At 42.2% G+C, this 17660-nt stretch overlaps 1 protein-coding gene across 1 annotated transcript in view; it reads right to left on the bottom strand.

The window, feature by feature from the left end:
- Positions 1–15261, bottom strand: part of LOC145342209 (rho GTPase-activating protein 6-like) — a 214022-nt gene extending 198761 nt beyond the window's left edge. The window contains exon 1 of the mRNA XM_080187564.1: positions 15167–15261. Coding sequence (XP_080043690.1) covers positions 15167–15208 — 42 coding nt within the window. The 5' untranslated portion in view covers positions 15209–15261. The remainder of the gene's footprint in view (positions 1–15166) is intronic.
- Between the last annotated feature and the right edge of the window lie 2399 nt (positions 15262–17660).

The raw sequence follows: 17660 nt of genomic DNA, 5'->3' as shown, positions 1-17660 counted from the left end.
AAAAATTTCAAAAGAAATCTAACAAATGCCATTTGAAAATTGAACATAAGCAAAATAATTTTATCAATAAATTCTTCAACAACCTGTTTCAGGGTTTAACCCTTGTCCACGTACTTCTTACCTCAGTTTTGATCATTCTGTTCCGGATGCTTCACACTTGCACAGGGTCTTTGGCAGGTCCCATCTTGAGTATTGTGTTCAGTTTTGTTCACCACACATCAGCAAATGGTGGCTCAGATCTTCTGCAACCACCATCAGATTGCCATCCTGCTCCTACTATTCTGCACAGTAACATTGCTCCACATTTCTGGCTGGCTCTTAAGGGCCCAGCTTCTTCTGAAATGCGAAGCATACAGTCCTAGCTTCTTCTGAAATGTGGAGCATACAGTCCCACAAAGAAACGCATTGCAACACTGGTGCTGCTAAGACAGACCTTTTCACAGCTCTAGCTGCCATAAGGTAAGTTTAACTGTTCAGTGTAAATGTTGGCTTGAGTAGTTGGGAGATAACTGAGTAATTGGGTGGGTGGCAGGTGGGTTAGGCTGTGGGTGGGTGGGGGGGTGGTGCAAATGTTTAAGATGTCAGATGGATAACATGGTGGGTGAGTGAGATGATAGGGTGATGAAGTGCATAGGTGTGTGAGGTAGCAGGTGCATAGGGTGATGAGGTGCACAGGTGTGTGAGATAGCAGGTGCATAAGGTAATGAGGTGCAAAGGTGGGTGAGTTAGATAGCTAGATTGGGCTAGTCAAATTGGGTTGGGGAAATAGGTCAACATGGGGTAATCAGCTGATGGAGTGTAGATCATGTCAAGACAGGGGCTGGTTAAGTCAACAGGGGATAGTCAGGTGGTGGGCTGTAGGTCAAGGCTGCTTAGGGGTTAATCAGATGAGCTCAGAGGTAGTCAGGTGGTAGGGCGTACGTCAAGTCTGGACGGGGTTAGTTGGGCATTAGGTGTTTAGCATAATCGAGATGGATAGTCAGGCTAGGTTTCGGGATTGGTTAGGGGAAATTGGAAGATAATCAATGGATCATGGCAGTAGTCAGGGAGCCGGGAGATAGTCTGGAGCTGAGGGAGCAGGGAAAATCAGGATAATTGCGGGAAGGGTCAGTTCTACAGATAATCAGGAGTTAGACTAGGAACCTCCTGTCTGAAGTCTTCAGCACAAGAGTTGAAGGATTTCACACAATGTCACAGGGAGCAGGGAATTCTCCATCCTGTTTAATTGCCATACAGGTCAGTACATTGGGACTTCAGTAGGGTTCTGATGTATACCTTGAGTTGTACATTTGGGTGGGATTTCCTGCTCTCCTGTCCCCACTGCATATTCTGCGGTGGCAGAGACAGCCTGCTCTTGGCCAATGGGGGATGTTCTGGTCCTAGTGCTATCAGTAGGGTTTCCTGTTTTTCATACCCACTGCAACCGGGCAACTCATAACGCGGAGCTCGCTATCAGTGGGACCGGAAGACCCCATCAGAAGGAATGGCTAGAAGACCCTGCATCTGGTCTCTGATGACCCAGAGATAAGAATATCTGCGTCAAAATATTGTCAGAAGTGTATTCATTGAATGATAGGGGAATTTAAAACACACAAATATTACCAGAATTTTGTGGTCTGAGCCATTGCCACGGTATTCCAATGCTACCAAAGTTAAAGGCCAGGGTTTTCTCATGTTTGTAATCAAAGCATCAGTTTGGATGGGAAACCTTGTGTAGCTCGCTGGCTACAATGCTAGCTAATCATAGAAAACATCCTATCCAGATGTATCACAGCTTGGTGTGGCCCCTGCTCTGTCCAAGACCGCGAGAAACCACAAAGAGTTGTGAACAAAGTCCAGTCCATCACTCAAACCATCCTCCCATCAATTGACTCCGTCTACACTTCCCGCTGCCTCAGAAAAGCAGCCAGCATAATCAAGGCCCCCACTATAAAATGTCTTCAGAGACAGAAGTCCTTTCATCAAAATCCCTTTATTTACAATTCCAACAGCAGTACACAGATTGCTATCAGTCAGCAGTCTACCTTCAGGAGTGCCAGAACTCACATTCCTGGTGAAAACAAGGAAAAGACTTCCTAATTGACTCCTTAATCAGAGAGTTCACATTCTAATAGGCCACCTCAACGGCCTAATTAAAGTCATTACACCCACCCACCCTGGACATACTCTCTTCTATCTTCTTCCATTGGGAAAAAGATACAACAGTCTGAAAACATGTACCAACAAACTCAAGAACAGCTTCATTCCCTGCTGCTCGGGCCCTTTCAGGTGAAGCAGCACTTCACGTGCACCTCCTTCAATCTGGTATATTGAATTCACTGCTCCCAATGTGGTTGGAGAGACAAACGCAGACTGGGTGACTGCTTTGCAGCACACCTTTGGTCCATCCACAAGTAGGACCCAGATCTTCTTGTCGCTTGCTATTTCAACAAAACATGCCAAGGTCTTGTTGTTGTGGCCGGGGACTTCATTCAGGCCAAGCTCAAGCATGCCCTACCAAGATACCACCAACACATCTCCTGTTCCCCCAGAAGTCCAAACATTCCATTTTACTGATACACAAATATCAAACTTCTTGTTTGAAATATCTTCTTGTGAGGGATCCTCTTGGGACGAGTGATCACAATATGGTTGAATTTTTGATGCAGATGGAGGATGAGAAAGTAGCATCCCGAACCTGTGTCCTCTGTTTGAATAGAGGGGAGTATGATAGGATGAGAGCGGAATTGGCGAATGTAGATTAGGGGCGCAGATTGGTTGGTAGGACGGCTGAGGAACAGTGGAGGATTTTTAAGGAGGTCTTTTTCGGTACTCAGCAGAAATATATTCCGATGGTAAAGAAGGACTGTAGAAGAAGGGATAACCAGCCGTGGTTATCTAAGGAAATAAAGGAGAGTATTAAATTAAAAGCTGAAGCGTTCAGAGTGACTAAAAATAGTGGGCGATTAGAAGATTGGGAAAAATTTAAAAATCAACAAAGAATGACTAAGAAGGCGATAAAGAAAGGAAAGGTAGACTATGAAGCTAAACTAGTACTAAGTATAAAAAAGGACAGTAAAAGTTTTTACAAATATATAAAGAAGAAGAGGCTGGCTAGAGTGAATGTTGGACCCTTAGAGGATGAGGGGGGGATTTAGTGGTGGGAGATGAGGAAATGGCTGAGGCTTTAAGTAAGTCTTTTGCCTCGGTCTTCACGGAGGAGGACACAAATAGTTTGCCTGATCTTAAAGATAGAAGGATGGTAGGAGTTGAGGGCCTGAATGCAATTACTGTCACTAGGGAGGTAGTGCTTGATAGACTAATGGGACTGAAGGTGGACAAGTCCCCAGGATCGGATGGAATGCATCCCAGGGTTCTGAAAGAAATGGCAGAGGTGATAGTGGATGCCTTAATAATTATTTATCAAAATTCGCTGGATTCCGGGGAAGTGTCGGAAGATTGGAAAACAGCTAATGTTATGCCGCTGTTTAAAAAAGGTAGCAGACAAAAGGCAGGGAATTATAGGCCGGTTAGTTTAATGTCTGTAGTTGGAAATATGCTAGAACCCATCATCAAAGAAGAAATAGCAAGGCACCTAGAAAATAATGGTTTGATAGAGCAGAAGCAGCGCGGATTTGTTAAGGGGAAGTCATGTTTGACGAATTTATTAGATTTCTATGAGGATGTGACTAGTGCGGTAGACAGAGGGGAACCAGTGGATGTGGTGTTTTTAGATTTCCAAAAGGCATTTGATAAGGTGCCTCATAAAAGGTTGCTACAGAAGGTTAGGGTGCACGGAGTTGGGGGTAAGGTGTTAGTGTGGATAGAGGATTGGCTGTCTAATAGGAAACAGAGAGCTGGTATCAATGGGTGCTATTCTGGTTGGTGGTTGGTGACTAGTGGAGTGCTGCAGGGATCAGTGCTGGGGCCTCAACTGTTTACCATCGATATAGATGATCTGGAGGAGGGGGCTGAGTGTAGGGTGACGAAATTTGCTGATGACACGAAGATGAGTGGTAAAGCAAATTGCGTGGAGGGTGTGGAAAGTCTGCAGAGAGATCTGGATAGGCTGAGCGAGTGGGCGAGGACCTGGCAGATGGAGTATAATGTTAGCAAGTGTGAGGTTATTCACTTTGGCAGAAATAATAGTAGAAGGGATTATTATTTAAAGGGCGAAAAGCTGCAGCATGTTACGGTGCAGAGGGACCTGGGGGTCTTTGTGCACAAGTCGCAAAAACCCAGTCTGCAGGTGCAGCGGGTGATCAAGAAGGCGAACGGAATGTCGGCCTTTATAGCGAGGGGGATAGAATATAAAAGCAGGGAGGTCTTGCTGCAACTGTATAGGACACTGGTGAGGCCGCAGCTGGAGTACTGTGTGCAGTTTTGGTCGCCGCACTTGCGGAAAGATATATTGGCCTTGGAGGGAGTGCAGAGGAGGTTCACTAGGCTGATACCGGAGATGAGGGGGTTGAACTATGAAGAGAGACTAAATAGACTGGGTCTGTACTCGTTGGAGTTTAGAAGGATGAGGGGGGATCTTATAGAGACGTATAAGATAATGAAGGGGATGGATAGGGTAGAGGTAGAGAGATTCTTCCTGCTTAGAAAGGATAGCAGGACTAGAGGGCACAGCCTTAAGATAAGGGGAGGGCAGTTTAGATCAGAGTTGAGGAGGAACTTCTTCACTCAAAGGGTGGTGAATCTCTGGAATTCTCTGCCCAATGATGTGGTGGAGGCTACCTCGCTAAATATATTCAAGTCACGGGTAGATAGGTTTCTGATAGACAAGGGAATTAAGGGTGGAGGCTACCTCGCTAAATATTTTTAAGACGCGGGTTGATGGGTTTTTGATAAGAGAGGCGATTAAGGGTTATGGGGAGAGGGCGGGAATGTGGAACTGAGCCACGACAGATCAGCCATGATCTTATTGAATGGCGGGGCAGGCTCAAAGGGCCAGATGGCCTACTCCTGCTCCTATTTCTTATGTTCTTATGTTCTTATGTTATGGGGAGAAAGTAGGAAAGTAGAACTGATCCACTTCAAATCAGCCATGATCTTATTGAATGGCAGGGGCAGGCTTGAAGGGCTAGATGGCCTACTCCTGCTCCTATTTCTTATGTTCTTATGTTCTTAAACTCTGTTGCCCGCCCACACTTTGGCAAATCAGACCTCAAGAATGTGCTCCTGTGCCAGCTTACAAGCAAAAACTGAAATAGGAGGATACGATAAAGCAAGTCATGCAATGTTAGTCTGAGGAATTGCCTGATCTCCTTCGGGACTGCTTTGAGTCAGTGTACTGATCAGTACTTAAAAACTCTGCGACCAGCCTGAACGTGTACGCCACTGCAATAATTGACTTCATCAGTAAGTGTTTAGAAGATTGTGTGCCAAAGAAGCAAATCTGTGTGTTTTCCAACTGGAAACATGAATGAACATGGATATCCACTGCTTGCTGAAGTCCAGGTCTGAGACATTCAAATCAGGTGACTTTGACCTATACAAGATATCTAAATATGATCTACGGAGATCTATCAAAGACACCTAAAGAGAGTACCAGACCAAGCTAGAGTCCCAGGCTAGCCAATTGGACTCCCACTAACTATGTCAAGGTCTGTGACATAACAAGGCACAAGATAAAGACTTGTTGAATTGCTGGCTCCAATGCACCCCTCCCCTCTGAGCTCAATGCATTCTAGGGGTCAGCAAGAGCATGTCTTCTGCCCCGGAAGTCTCAGCCAAACCAGTATCCAAGGTCACAATCGCAAATGTCAGATCAGCCTTCTCGAAAGTCCATCGACAACTATACTGGTCCCCTCATGCCGACACTATAGTTAAGAAAGCCCACCAATGCCTTTACTTTCTCTGGAGGCAAAAGAAATTTGGCATGTCCGCTACAACTCTCACCAACTTTTACAGGTGCACCATAGAAAGAATCCTTGCTCATTGTATCACAGCTTGGCATGGCTTCTGCTCTGCCCAAGACCACAAAAACTACGAAAAGTCATGAACGAAGCTCAGTCCATCATGTAAACCAGCCTCCAATCGATTGACTCTATCTGTATTTCCCGCTGTCTCGGAAAAGCAGCTGCATAATTAAGGACTACACGCACCTTGGCCATACTCCCTTTCACCTTCTTCTGTTGGGAAAAAGATACAAAAGTCTGAGTTCACATACCAACTGACTCAAGGACAACTTCTTCCCTGCTGCCATCTGACTTTTGAATGGACCTATCTTATATAAAGTTAATCTTTTCTACACCCTAGCTATGACTGTAACATTACATTCTGCACCCTCTCCTTTTCCTGCTCTATCTACGCTTTGTCTGTACAGTGTGCAAGAAACAATGCTTTTCACTGTATACTAATACATGTGACAATAATAAGTCAAATCAAATCAAATCATTAACACCATCCTGCTGTCCTGTCCACACACCTGTCCTTGGCCTTTTGCAGAATTCTAGTGAACTCCAACACAAACTGGAGAAACTTCATCTTCTGATTGGTCACTTTACAGCCTTTCAGACTGAACATGGAGTTCAACAACCTCAGAGCATGAACTCGCCCTTTCACTCCATTTCCATTTATTTTATTTCATTTCTTCTTTTCATCTCATTCGCCCATTTTTATCACCCCTCATTCTCACTTCCATTTTTCCACTTCTCCATTCTCATTCTGCATCTTGCGTCCAAAGCTTCCCCCACCCTGTCCCCAGCCCCTCAGTGCAATTGACACATTCCTCAGGCAGTTCCTTAACAATCTGCACCTCTTTTCTGCTATTCACAAATTCTGATTACTTAGTGGACAAGTTTAGCACCTTTCTCGACCTTCTTCATCACTATTTACATTTCCATTGTCCCATTATATCTTCTTTACTCTTAGCTCTGATGAAGGGTCATCCAGACTCAAAACATTGGCTTTATTCTCTGTCTCCACACATGCTGTCAGACCTGCTGCGATTTTCCAGGACTTTCTGTTTTTGTTTCAGATTCCAGCATCCACAGTACTTTGCCTTTATTTCTAAATCTTCTTTGTTTGAATATCTGACTGCACACAAACTATTCAAACCTTCAAATGCTGGACACTCCTGCACCTCTGTGCCCAATAAGAAAATTATTTTAAAAAACTACTTAACCATTCAGGCCTTTCCTTACTTTGATCCTGCCTCGCACCGTTTCCACCTGAGAGAAGATTCATGGTGCCTTTCACATCGCGATGAGGGTTACTGGGTAGATATTTTATCACATGACCTCCCACCCCACACCACCTCAGGCAGTAGAGTAATATTTCCAAATAATGCCAATATTTTTTCCAACCAATAAAAAGTATTTAAAAGAAATATGAAAAATTCATTATTTCAAGACCTGATGGTTTACCTCCTGAGTGGCTTTCAGTAATGTCCAGGAGATCATCGTTTAATTTCCAGGAATTCTAGAACATTTTTGGAAAGTTGATTTGGATCAACAAATCAAACTGCAAATCAATCCCCAATGATGTCGTTTGTGCCTGACATGTATTTGCTTAACACAAATCTGTTGGCTTTGTATGATGGAACCAATGAAAAGCAGGACCCTGCCATTTTCATGGTGGGTAAGTGACCTGTGTGAATTTTGCTGCCCATTCACCCTGTGAGTACGGTTAAAACCCAAAACTGCACATAGCCCATAACTTCATAGCATGACCTGAGAAAGGGTGAGAACCAAACAGACAAGTGGATAAAAAGCAAAAGAAGGACAAGTGCTGAAAATTGAAAATAAAACAATGTGGGTCAGTCAGCATCACTGAAAAAGTCAACTTCATATTCTGGATGTAACCCTTCAGCAGAGTTGGTGAACAAGTTACACCCAAAAAGCTTTAGCTTAACTGTTCTCTCCACAGATGTTGAGTAGCCTAATGTGTATATATGGCTGGTGAAACTGTCTGATGGGAACATTGCAAGGGCTTATTCTCTTGTTGACCACCATAAATGAACGGTTAACTGTCTAAATTTAAAAAAAATGGCATTCTTACTTTTTAACAGCGGCCCATAAACAATTGCAATTAATATTTTTATTGCAGCAATGTTTCTTTAAATCCCCATGTTATACTCCTCCTTTCTTTCTTCTCATATCTTTCTCAGCCCATTCCTTCTTCTTATGCCATCCTCAATTCCCCATTCCAATCCTCCCACGCTATCCCATCCCCATACTTCATTCCAACCCTCCATTATCTCCCTTTCCATGCATTTAACAATCAGAATTTACCACTCCGGGCTTAAGCCCCATGTTGGGGGTGCGAAGCAGGAATATTTTCCTCTCCAGAGTGCAGAAATCACACAAATCTGCATCCCATCTAGTCTGCAAGTACCGTGACGATTGGGGATCAGTGAGTCTGCTACTCAGAGAGCTCACATTGTGTGGCTGGGGTGGAGGCCAGCCATAGGGGACCCCAGCAAGCACAGTAAGTGCCATGCTTCTTGTGTCTATTTCCTCTCTGCACATGAGCTCACCATTCTGGAGAGTGCTGACAGAGAACCTGAGTGATTTAGGTGCAGTAGAGCTTTTATATGGTGCACAGAACCAGAGATTGCTGCTGTCGACTGGCAGCAAGCGTGCATTCAAAGTGCTCTCAAACCATTTCTCTCCTTACGGAGAGGAGGAAATGTGGAGCCAGGAGAGAAAAATTGTGCAGAACGGAGGGGGAGGAATCTGTGGAAGCAGAGATTGAGAAAGGAAATATGGAAAAGAAAGATTTGTGAGGGAAAGGATGAGGGTGGGTTGAATGAAGGTCATTGGATGAGCTCAGGTAACAGCATGGGGTTATGGGAATGGGGCCTGGGTGGGATTGTGGTTGGTGTAGGCTCAATGGGCTGAATGGCCTCCTTCTGCACTGTAGGATTCTATGAAAGAGAGTAGAACCCAGATTTGACCAATTTAGCACAGGACAAGCATGTTATTGTCCTCCAATGCTGTATTACCATAATTTTATTCCCACCAGGCAATCAAACTCAGGATTTATAAGTTGGCCAGTAAATAGTTTGCAGGCAGTTTCCCGGCGTGCAAAATGAGTCGACCTTAGAGTGATTGAAGGTCATGCCACCGTCACTGGTTATGTCACTGGATGAGAGAGAGTTAAAGACACAAGGTAGGCGAAAAGGAATTGAGGGGGAGACCATAGAAGGAAGCAGAGAGAGAGAGAAAAACAATAAATAAGGACAGGAGAACGGGAAGAAAGATAAAGGTTGTGACCATGGAACTGGGAAAAAGAGAAGAAAGCATATATGCAAAGCAAAAGAATGAGGCAGGGGATAGTGTAAAGGAAGATTGAAAAAGAGAAAAATATGAAGGTATGTAATAAAGTGGAAGGGGAACAAGTGGAGATGATTAAAGATGTGCTAGAAAGCGAGTTCTGTAATGCAAAGTTGAGGAAAATAAATTTAATGAGAGAGAATGTGAAGGCATGAGGAGAAATAAAATGAAAGGAGGAAGAACAACAAAGGGGAGAGTCTTAGAGAAAAAGAATAAAGACAGCAAGAATGAAAGATGAAGGCAAAGTACAAAGTGAGGGAGGCAATAGAAATTCAGGGATAGGAGAAGTTAGGGGAGACATAAGAGAAAGATGAAGGACAAACAAGAAAGAAAAAAGAAAGAACAAAAGTCGGGGCTGTGAGAAAGAAGAAAATTAACAAAAACAAGTGAATTGAAGAAGCAAAGAGATTGAATGAGAGCAGATCAGAAAAAGTAAAGGAAGTAACTGAGGCACTGAGCAATGAAGAGGAACCAAATTGGGAGAGAAACTAAATTGGGAAAGAGACAATTGATGAGAAATATAAATGGTGCAGTGAGAGACACAAGTACCCGAACAGGCGTCGGAATGTGGCGGCTAGAGGATTTTCACAGTAACTTCATTGCAGTGTTAATGTAAGCCTACTTGTGATTAATAAATAAACTTTATGTTTACATCACATTGCAGATGCCATGATGAAAACGAATTGGAAGCTGAATTTGCTGAAATACTATTGTGTCTGACTCAACTGATTTAATTATACATGGTCCATAAGGTATTGTGACTTACTAATCAGTCCCACAGTGCCAACTGGATACACAGACATCATATAGGGGGTTGTGGGTTAAATGGTGCAATATTTGACAGGTAAAAAGGTATTTAGAAACCAGTTAGCACTCGTAGAAATATTTCTGATTGATGAATGTTCAATTTGGCAGAAGGTCTTGCAGCAGTGTAGTATCGACATGCTTTGTTGACATTATTAGGTTACATTTTAGCTTCATTTGAAGCAATTTTTAAATATTTACCCTGCTAATCCCCCTGACATTAAGGAGTAATTTATTTTGGCCAATTAACCTAATCTGCACCTTTTTTGAATAAATCAATAAATTTGGTTTATTATTCTCACATGCATTGGGATACAGTGAAAAGTATTGTTTCTTGTGCAGTATACAGACAAAACATGCCATTCATAGAGTACATAAAGGAGAAGGAAAGGAGAGGGTGCAGAATGGAGTGTTGCAGTTATAGATAGAGTGAAAAGAAAGACTAGCTTAATACGTGGGAGGTCCATTCAAAAGTCTGATCTGGGCTTTATAATCAGACACATAGAATACAAAAGTAAGGAAGTTATGATAAATCTTTTCAAAATACTGGTTTAGCCTCAATTTTCATATCATGTCCAGTTTTGGGCTCTGCACTTTATAAAGAATGTGACTGCAGTAGAAAAGGTGCAGGAAAGAAGAATGGTTCCAAGGCAGAAAAGCTTTAGGTACATTGAAAGATGGCTGAAGCTGGGACTGTTCTCCTTAGAGAAGAGAAGATTGCAGAAGATTTGTTCAAGGTGTTCAAAATCATGAGATGCCTGAATGAAGTTGGGAGGTTGAAACAGTTCCTGCTGGTGGAAGGATTGAGAACCAGGGGACTCAGATTTAAGGTGATTAGAGAAAGAAGCAATGGTGACATGAGGAAAATCTTTTTTACACAGTGAGTGGCTAGGATTTGGAATGTACTGCCTGCGAGGGTGATGGAGGCAGGTTTAACCAAGGCTTTTGAAAGAAAATTAAATAACTGCCTGAGGAGAAAACATTGGGAGAATTACGGGAGAAGAGCAAGGGAGTAGAACTTGCTGAGTTGCTGTGGCAACGAGCTGGCATGGCCATGATGAGTTGAGTGGCCTCTTCTTATGCAGTAACCATTTTATGATTTATCTCAGCATTGAAATATAAGCAACATGTATGCAGTTAATGGCATCCTGTGCCAAGAGAAACCTACTGTCCTGTCAAAGCCATTTGAATGCTCCTTCTGCTTCTACACTTTCCACACACAGACCCTTTGTCACCTCCAGGATGCAGCTGTGGATGCTGAACTGTGAGGTGTTAGCTATGACACCTGTCCTGGAAGGATCCCAAAGGATAAACATTGAGGGCCTTGGTGACCTACGCAGCCACTGGCAACACTACCTGTGCCCTGTTCTGAAGCTGAAGTCCTGGTTCCACAAAGTGACAGAATTCAATAAGTATCTCCTTCGTGTGGGATAGCTACGAAACACACTACTCCTAGCTTAGTTGGAGGTAGGAAAAGTGCTCCCAACAAAAACCCAAAATTGACAAGAATTCCAAGGAGAGATTTTCTCTCCACTCCTCCTCCCTCTGAAAGCAGTTGTTCTTCTTATTTACCTCTGCAACATTTCCTCATGCTGCAGCTCAAGGAGGACTGTTACTATGGCAGCCAGGATTGATATTGTGTGGTTGCCTGGAGCTTTTGCAATCAATGCTTCCCCCTTGTGCAGCATTGTGCACAGTCTCCACCAAGTTCAACAACTGCTCCAAATGCGCAGCACCTCAACAGCCTCAAGCTGAGCCAGGAGAAAATCAAAAATAACAAACCTACAAATTGGATGATGATGCCTTTAAACAGCACTGGTGGGGGGGCAGGGGCGGGGAGGTTCATGTTGCTGAACGCATGTTCAACTGTACATGCTTGAGAGAAACTAGCGTCAAAGTGTCAGCGCTGGTGTCAAATCAGCATTAGATGCTGACTCACGGTATGGATGGTTGGACCAAAGGGCCTGTTTCCATGTGGTAAACCTATATGATTCTATGATTGCCTATTCTGTAAACTTCTGGAGGACACTTAGTGACCACACCAACACCTTCACAATGGTATTCAGCACATGCCAGATGTGCAGAATCAGAAAGAATAACATTTCACTCCTAAACTGACATCCTTAGCACCAGAATTTCTGGGGCTGCACAACTGAATTTACAGCCAATGTATTTAAACAATGTCACAGTTCCCTTTTACTGTGGATGTATTTATATTCCAACTTTAATAATCATGTGAGGCTTGTTCCAATAATGGTTAATCCAATTGGTTTTCCTCATTGGATCAGGTCTCAAACTAGCCATGATCCAAAAGGCAACAATGGAAGCCCTTCTGCAAGAGGTGTTCCCACACTACCTGGGATTTACATAGAATGAAAAATCAGTACGGTGCCAAACAAATTTTATAAAGCGCTGAGAGAATCATTCAATCCTGAATATTCAATCTATTTGATTACAACCTGAAGATCCCTTCAATTAGCACTCCAAGTGTGTTTTTTGACTTACACTGTTAGTGGGAATGAGCAAGCAGATGGATCTAACTAACATCGCTTGATTTCATTTATATTTAGCCCTAGACCACTTTGTGAGACCGGCCCATCCAAAAATCCAAACATCAAATGCAACTAGCTGATTCTCATTACACTACTACGAGATTTGTAATGGAGTGCTAGTGAATTGGAAAGCACTCAGCTCCATAAAGTGTAACACTTGGAAATGGAGGACTGATCATGCATCCTCATGCAATGTTCTCTCCTAGATCAGATAATCAGCATTAAGCAACATAAACATGATCCTGCTAGCTGCAATTGGAATTTGTAATTATCACTCTGAGATTGGTATCAACACCATAACTTCAACCTTAATTTTATCCAGCGTTTGCTTGAGTCTGCAGAAACCAGTGTCCAACCTGTCATCTGTTTTGCAAAATTAAACTGAAAAAGCAGAGACTGCAATATGAGTGAGAACAATACAATCATTGAACCACTTAGTCAGTAAGGAAGGTGTTACAACATTTATCAACATTACAATTTACTGTAACTAACTTTTAATTCATTTCTTCCTCCATTTCAAATTGCCACAGCGAGTACAGCAGAAGTAAAGCAGTTAATATCATAACTCAATTATAAAAATTAAATAATTAAGCAGTTTAATGTCGATTGCTTGTAAATAATTGTTTAAGTTATGGAGCACTCAATTTCTGTATGTAGTTTTAGGATTTATTTTAAAGTCACAGATTTATTCAATTTAGTTAAAAGAATGAAATTAGTAATTAATGCTACTTAATTATCAATCAAATAGAGCACCAAGTTCAATTTCAATTTTGCCTGTTTCTTGAGGACAAAACATGAAAAAAGGTTCAAATTTGAGAACTATTTATATTAAATGGGTACCTGAAATATGTGTGTCACCATATTGGTTCAGATGACATTTCAGTATTACTGGGGGTTGTCATAAGCAAACATAAGGTCTTATACCATGTATTAATGAGAGGGTCATACACTCTTTAAAAACCCCAGTCCAAAACTAGTTTAAAACAGAATGGTGCATGTGCCAAAAATGCTCCACCCAATTCTTGAAATTTCTTCTGTGTGATCTAACTAACAGTCCTCAAAGGGAATAAATAATCATTTTATTTTGTTTAAGACTAAAGCCAGTCACTAGATTATTTTACAAATAAATTTAAAGTGTGGTACATATGCATGTATGCAATTTCTTAGCTTACGGACCACTTTAAGAAAATGCCTTTTACGTGGTTGTGATACCTAATATACATTGCAAACACAGCATACAATGAAGACATTATGATGGGCTTTAGCTGAAAAGAAATCAAGAAACAGCAAAGTTTTTTTAATGTGATCAGTTCTTTTAAGCAAATTAATTCAAAAATAGTCACCTATGCCTTTTTTTTCAGTATGCAATACCATGAAATTTGCAGTCGCTGTCAACTTAGGGACCAAAGTTACAATCGCCAATTTTGCTTGGTTTTGATGGGGACATTGGTAAAATAGTACAAACATCTCTGAAGTTATGGTGTCCAGTAAGTAATGATGTAACCTACATACAGCATAATTTTGGGACTCTTATGATCGCCATCCCGGTGCTATAGATGTGTGATTCCATGGCGTGTGTCTCTGAGAAATCCGATATCAAAGACTTGAAGCGCACACAATACTGAATTAATAAAGGAAATTGTGGAGTTAACACAGGACACAATGGGGCAGAAATATGTTCAATATTAATGATACTAAGGAAGAACACCATGCATTCAGTGCATTTAGCAGCCCATAGGACTGCCTGCAGACTAAAATCATCTACAAAACAAATTTCTACTCCAGTGTATCCAAAGAACAAAAATGCCATCAGTGTTTATCTCATATAGACTTCCCCTTTAAAGAGTTTTAGTTTAATTTCTTATAGAAATCTCTAGGTACATCACAAAGTGCCAATTTTACTGTCGGAAAGTCTCTAAAAAATTACTGCCCAAAGAATAACCATGATTATTTGCACCGATACCTTCACCAGTCCTTTGTAAATGCTAAAGCTTAGCAGCAATTGTAATGTTTGGATTGACAGCAGAATATTCATTTTGAATTATGTACAAATTATATTCAATCCTGGGCTGCAAAGAGCTAAAGGTGCCAAAATATTGGACTTTGGATCTGAATACAATTTCCAAAACTTGAAATGAACACACCAGTGGATTTCTCCTGTTAATTTATCTTTTACCCAGCCATAGATTGATTGGTTTTAAATGCCAGAGCTACGTTAGGATTGCTACCAACTTGCACATCAAGAGGTTCCAAAATCTCAAAGCTAGACTTCAGTAAAACAAATCTCATTCTTGTTACGGATCCTGAGTTAATTCACCGTCTCAGAGAAACACATCACTAGATTGTACGCATTAATCATGTCAAATTAATAACACACTAAATTGCAAATATGACATTGATTCATATAGTGTTATTACTGCAGAAAGCTGAAGAGCATGAAGCTTGAATGTACTCAACAGCTCTGATGTGCCAGAGCACAAGTTCTGAAGCATGATTTTACCATAGATATGGAAAGCCAAAGGGAGAAAATAAACAGTTTTGACTCACCATGTAGTATAACGGGTTGTCAAAAAATACTGAATCATCCATTGTTGTCCTTCAGTATACAGTAGATACGAAACAGCTAGGATGCTCCCTTGTTCATATCAGAGCATGAACCGTGTCCTCGAGAAAACAACAAAGAGAGTTTTATCTCTGCTTCCTGTCTCTTGTTCTCTGCTGCAGTTGTGTCAGTTTTGGTCAGATGGCACAGTTCAGTTTCAGATGCCTGGATGCTTGGTGTCTGTCTAGGCTGCTTCACACTTACACAACAGGAGGCAGAGAATTAACAGGCGCACAGAGAGAACCCTTCTGGAAGGCATATTCCTAGGACATTTATCACTGCAGACCCGACAGGGAGGGCTAGAGGTGTGCAGCTAGCAGTCAGACTTAGAAATCCTTAGAGACCTGAAGTCATTAAGTTTGCAGAAGTAGTGTTTACTAAAAAAGAGGGGAAGTTAAGAAATCAGCTTTCCTAATACTAGACTACTGTATGAGGAAATGTATACAAGCGAATGGATGTGTTACCCATTATATATGCCTGATGTTAAATTGCATATGAATTACATAAATAGACATTTTAAATGAAGTTAGTAACTAACTTTTAAAAGTTATTTCTGCTCTTGCTATCTTCACTTGGAAGTAGTTCCTTGTACCAGGTACCAGTCACCAGCTCACTCAAATTACTATCCTTCATTTGTGAGTTGAATAATGAATATCAGCAGGCTTTTCAACCACAGGAACATCACAGCCGAGCTTTGTTTTGCTCTGACTTAATATGCACGCACTATGTAGAATGTTACACTCCCCTGGGTAGGGTCAGCAGTCAGGTAGAGCTAATGAGTTGGATGATCAGCTATGATTATAATGAATGGCAGTGCAGGCTTGAAGGGCCAACTGGCCTACTATATTCTATGTTTCTATGTTTGGCTCACCTCTGAAAACTGTGATTCCAAAAAAAACCTTGGGACTTTAACCTGGTATTGTGAAACACCTTACTGTGTCCACTCCAATCCAACACCAGCATCTTCACATCATGACTTGTAGCCATAGTATTTGTACGGCTAGTCCAGTTCAGTTTCTTGTCAATAGTAACCCCCAAGATGTTGATACTGAGAGATTCAGCAGTGGTAATGCCTTTGAATGTCAAGGGGCTATGGTTAGATCCTCTCTTGTTGAAGATGGTTACTGCCTGGCACATGTTTGAGATGAATATTACTTGCCACTTGTCTGCCCAAGCCTGGATATTGTCCATATCTTGCCATATAGGGAGAGGGAAAGTTTGAACTCGTGGCTGAGGGGATGGTGCAGGAGGGAGGGGTTCAGGTACTTGAGCAATTGGGGCTCATTCTGGGGAAGGTGGGACCTCTATAAGAGGGATGGTCTACACCTGAACCAGAGGGGAATCAATATCCTGGGGGGTAAATTTGCAAAAGCGATGCAGGAAGGTTTAAACTGATTCGGAGGGGGGGAGGGATAGTGAGGAAAGGGGGTGAAAGTGAGGGGGGCATAGTTGGGGAATGCAAGGCACGGCATAGTGGGGGTGGGGCGGAGCAGGGTTTGAAATGCGTGTACTTTAATGCGAGGAGTATTCGCAATAAAGTGGATGAACTTGCAGCGTGGATCAGTACCTGGGACTTTGATGTTGTGGCCATTTCTGAGACATGGATAGAGCAGGGTCAGGAATGGATGTTGCAGGTTCCGGGGTACAAATGCTTTAGTCGGAGTAGAGAAGAAGGTAGAAGGGGGGGTGGGGTAGCATTGCTAGTCAAGGACTGTATCACAGTGTCGGAGAGAAAGTTTGATGAGGACTTGTCAGTTGAGGTAGTATGGGCGGAGATTAGAAATAGGAGAGGAGAGGTCACCCTGTTGGGAGTCTTTTATAGACCTCCTAAAAGTTCTAGAGAGGTTGAGGAAAGGATTGCGGAGACAATCCTGGTTAGGAGTGAAAGTAATAGGGTAATTGTTATGGGGGACTTTAACTTTACGAATATTGATTGGAGTTGCTATAGTTCTAGCTCGCTAGAGGGGTCAGTGTTTGTACAAAGCGTGCAGGAAGGTTTTTTGTCTCAGTATGTAGACAGGCCAACTAGAGGTGAGGCTATATTGGATTTGGTGCTGGGAAATGAGCCAGACCAGGTGCTAGACTTGGAAGTTGGTGTGCATTTTGGTGATAGTGACCACAATTCGGTTACGTTCACCTTAGTGATGGGAAGAGATAGGCATGAACCTCGGGTCAGCAATTTTAGCTGGGGTAAGGGCGATTATGAGGCTATCAGGAGTGAATTAGGAAGCATGGATTGGATTAGGGGATTACAGGGACTGGGAACGTCTGAAATGTGGAGTTTTTTCAAGGAGCAGCTACTGCGAGTCCTTGATAGGTATGTCCCTGTCAGGCATGGTGGATTTGGTAGATCTAGGGAACCGTGGTGCACTAAAAGAGTTGAGTCGATGGTTAAAAAGAAAAAGGAGGCTTATGTTCGGATGAGATTGGAGGGCTCAG

The sequence above is a fragment of the Carcharhinus amblyrhynchos genome, chromosome 4 (genome assembly GCF_965287045.1).
Source record: "Carcharhinus amblyrhynchos chromosome 4, sCarAmb.v2.hapA, whole genome shotgun sequence".
In the NCBI taxonomy this organism is placed as follows: Eukaryota; Metazoa; Chordata; class Chondrichthyes; order Carcharhiniformes; family Carcharhinidae; genus Carcharhinus; species Carcharhinus amblyrhynchos.
This window is presented reverse-complemented; position numbering and strand designations above follow the sequence as displayed.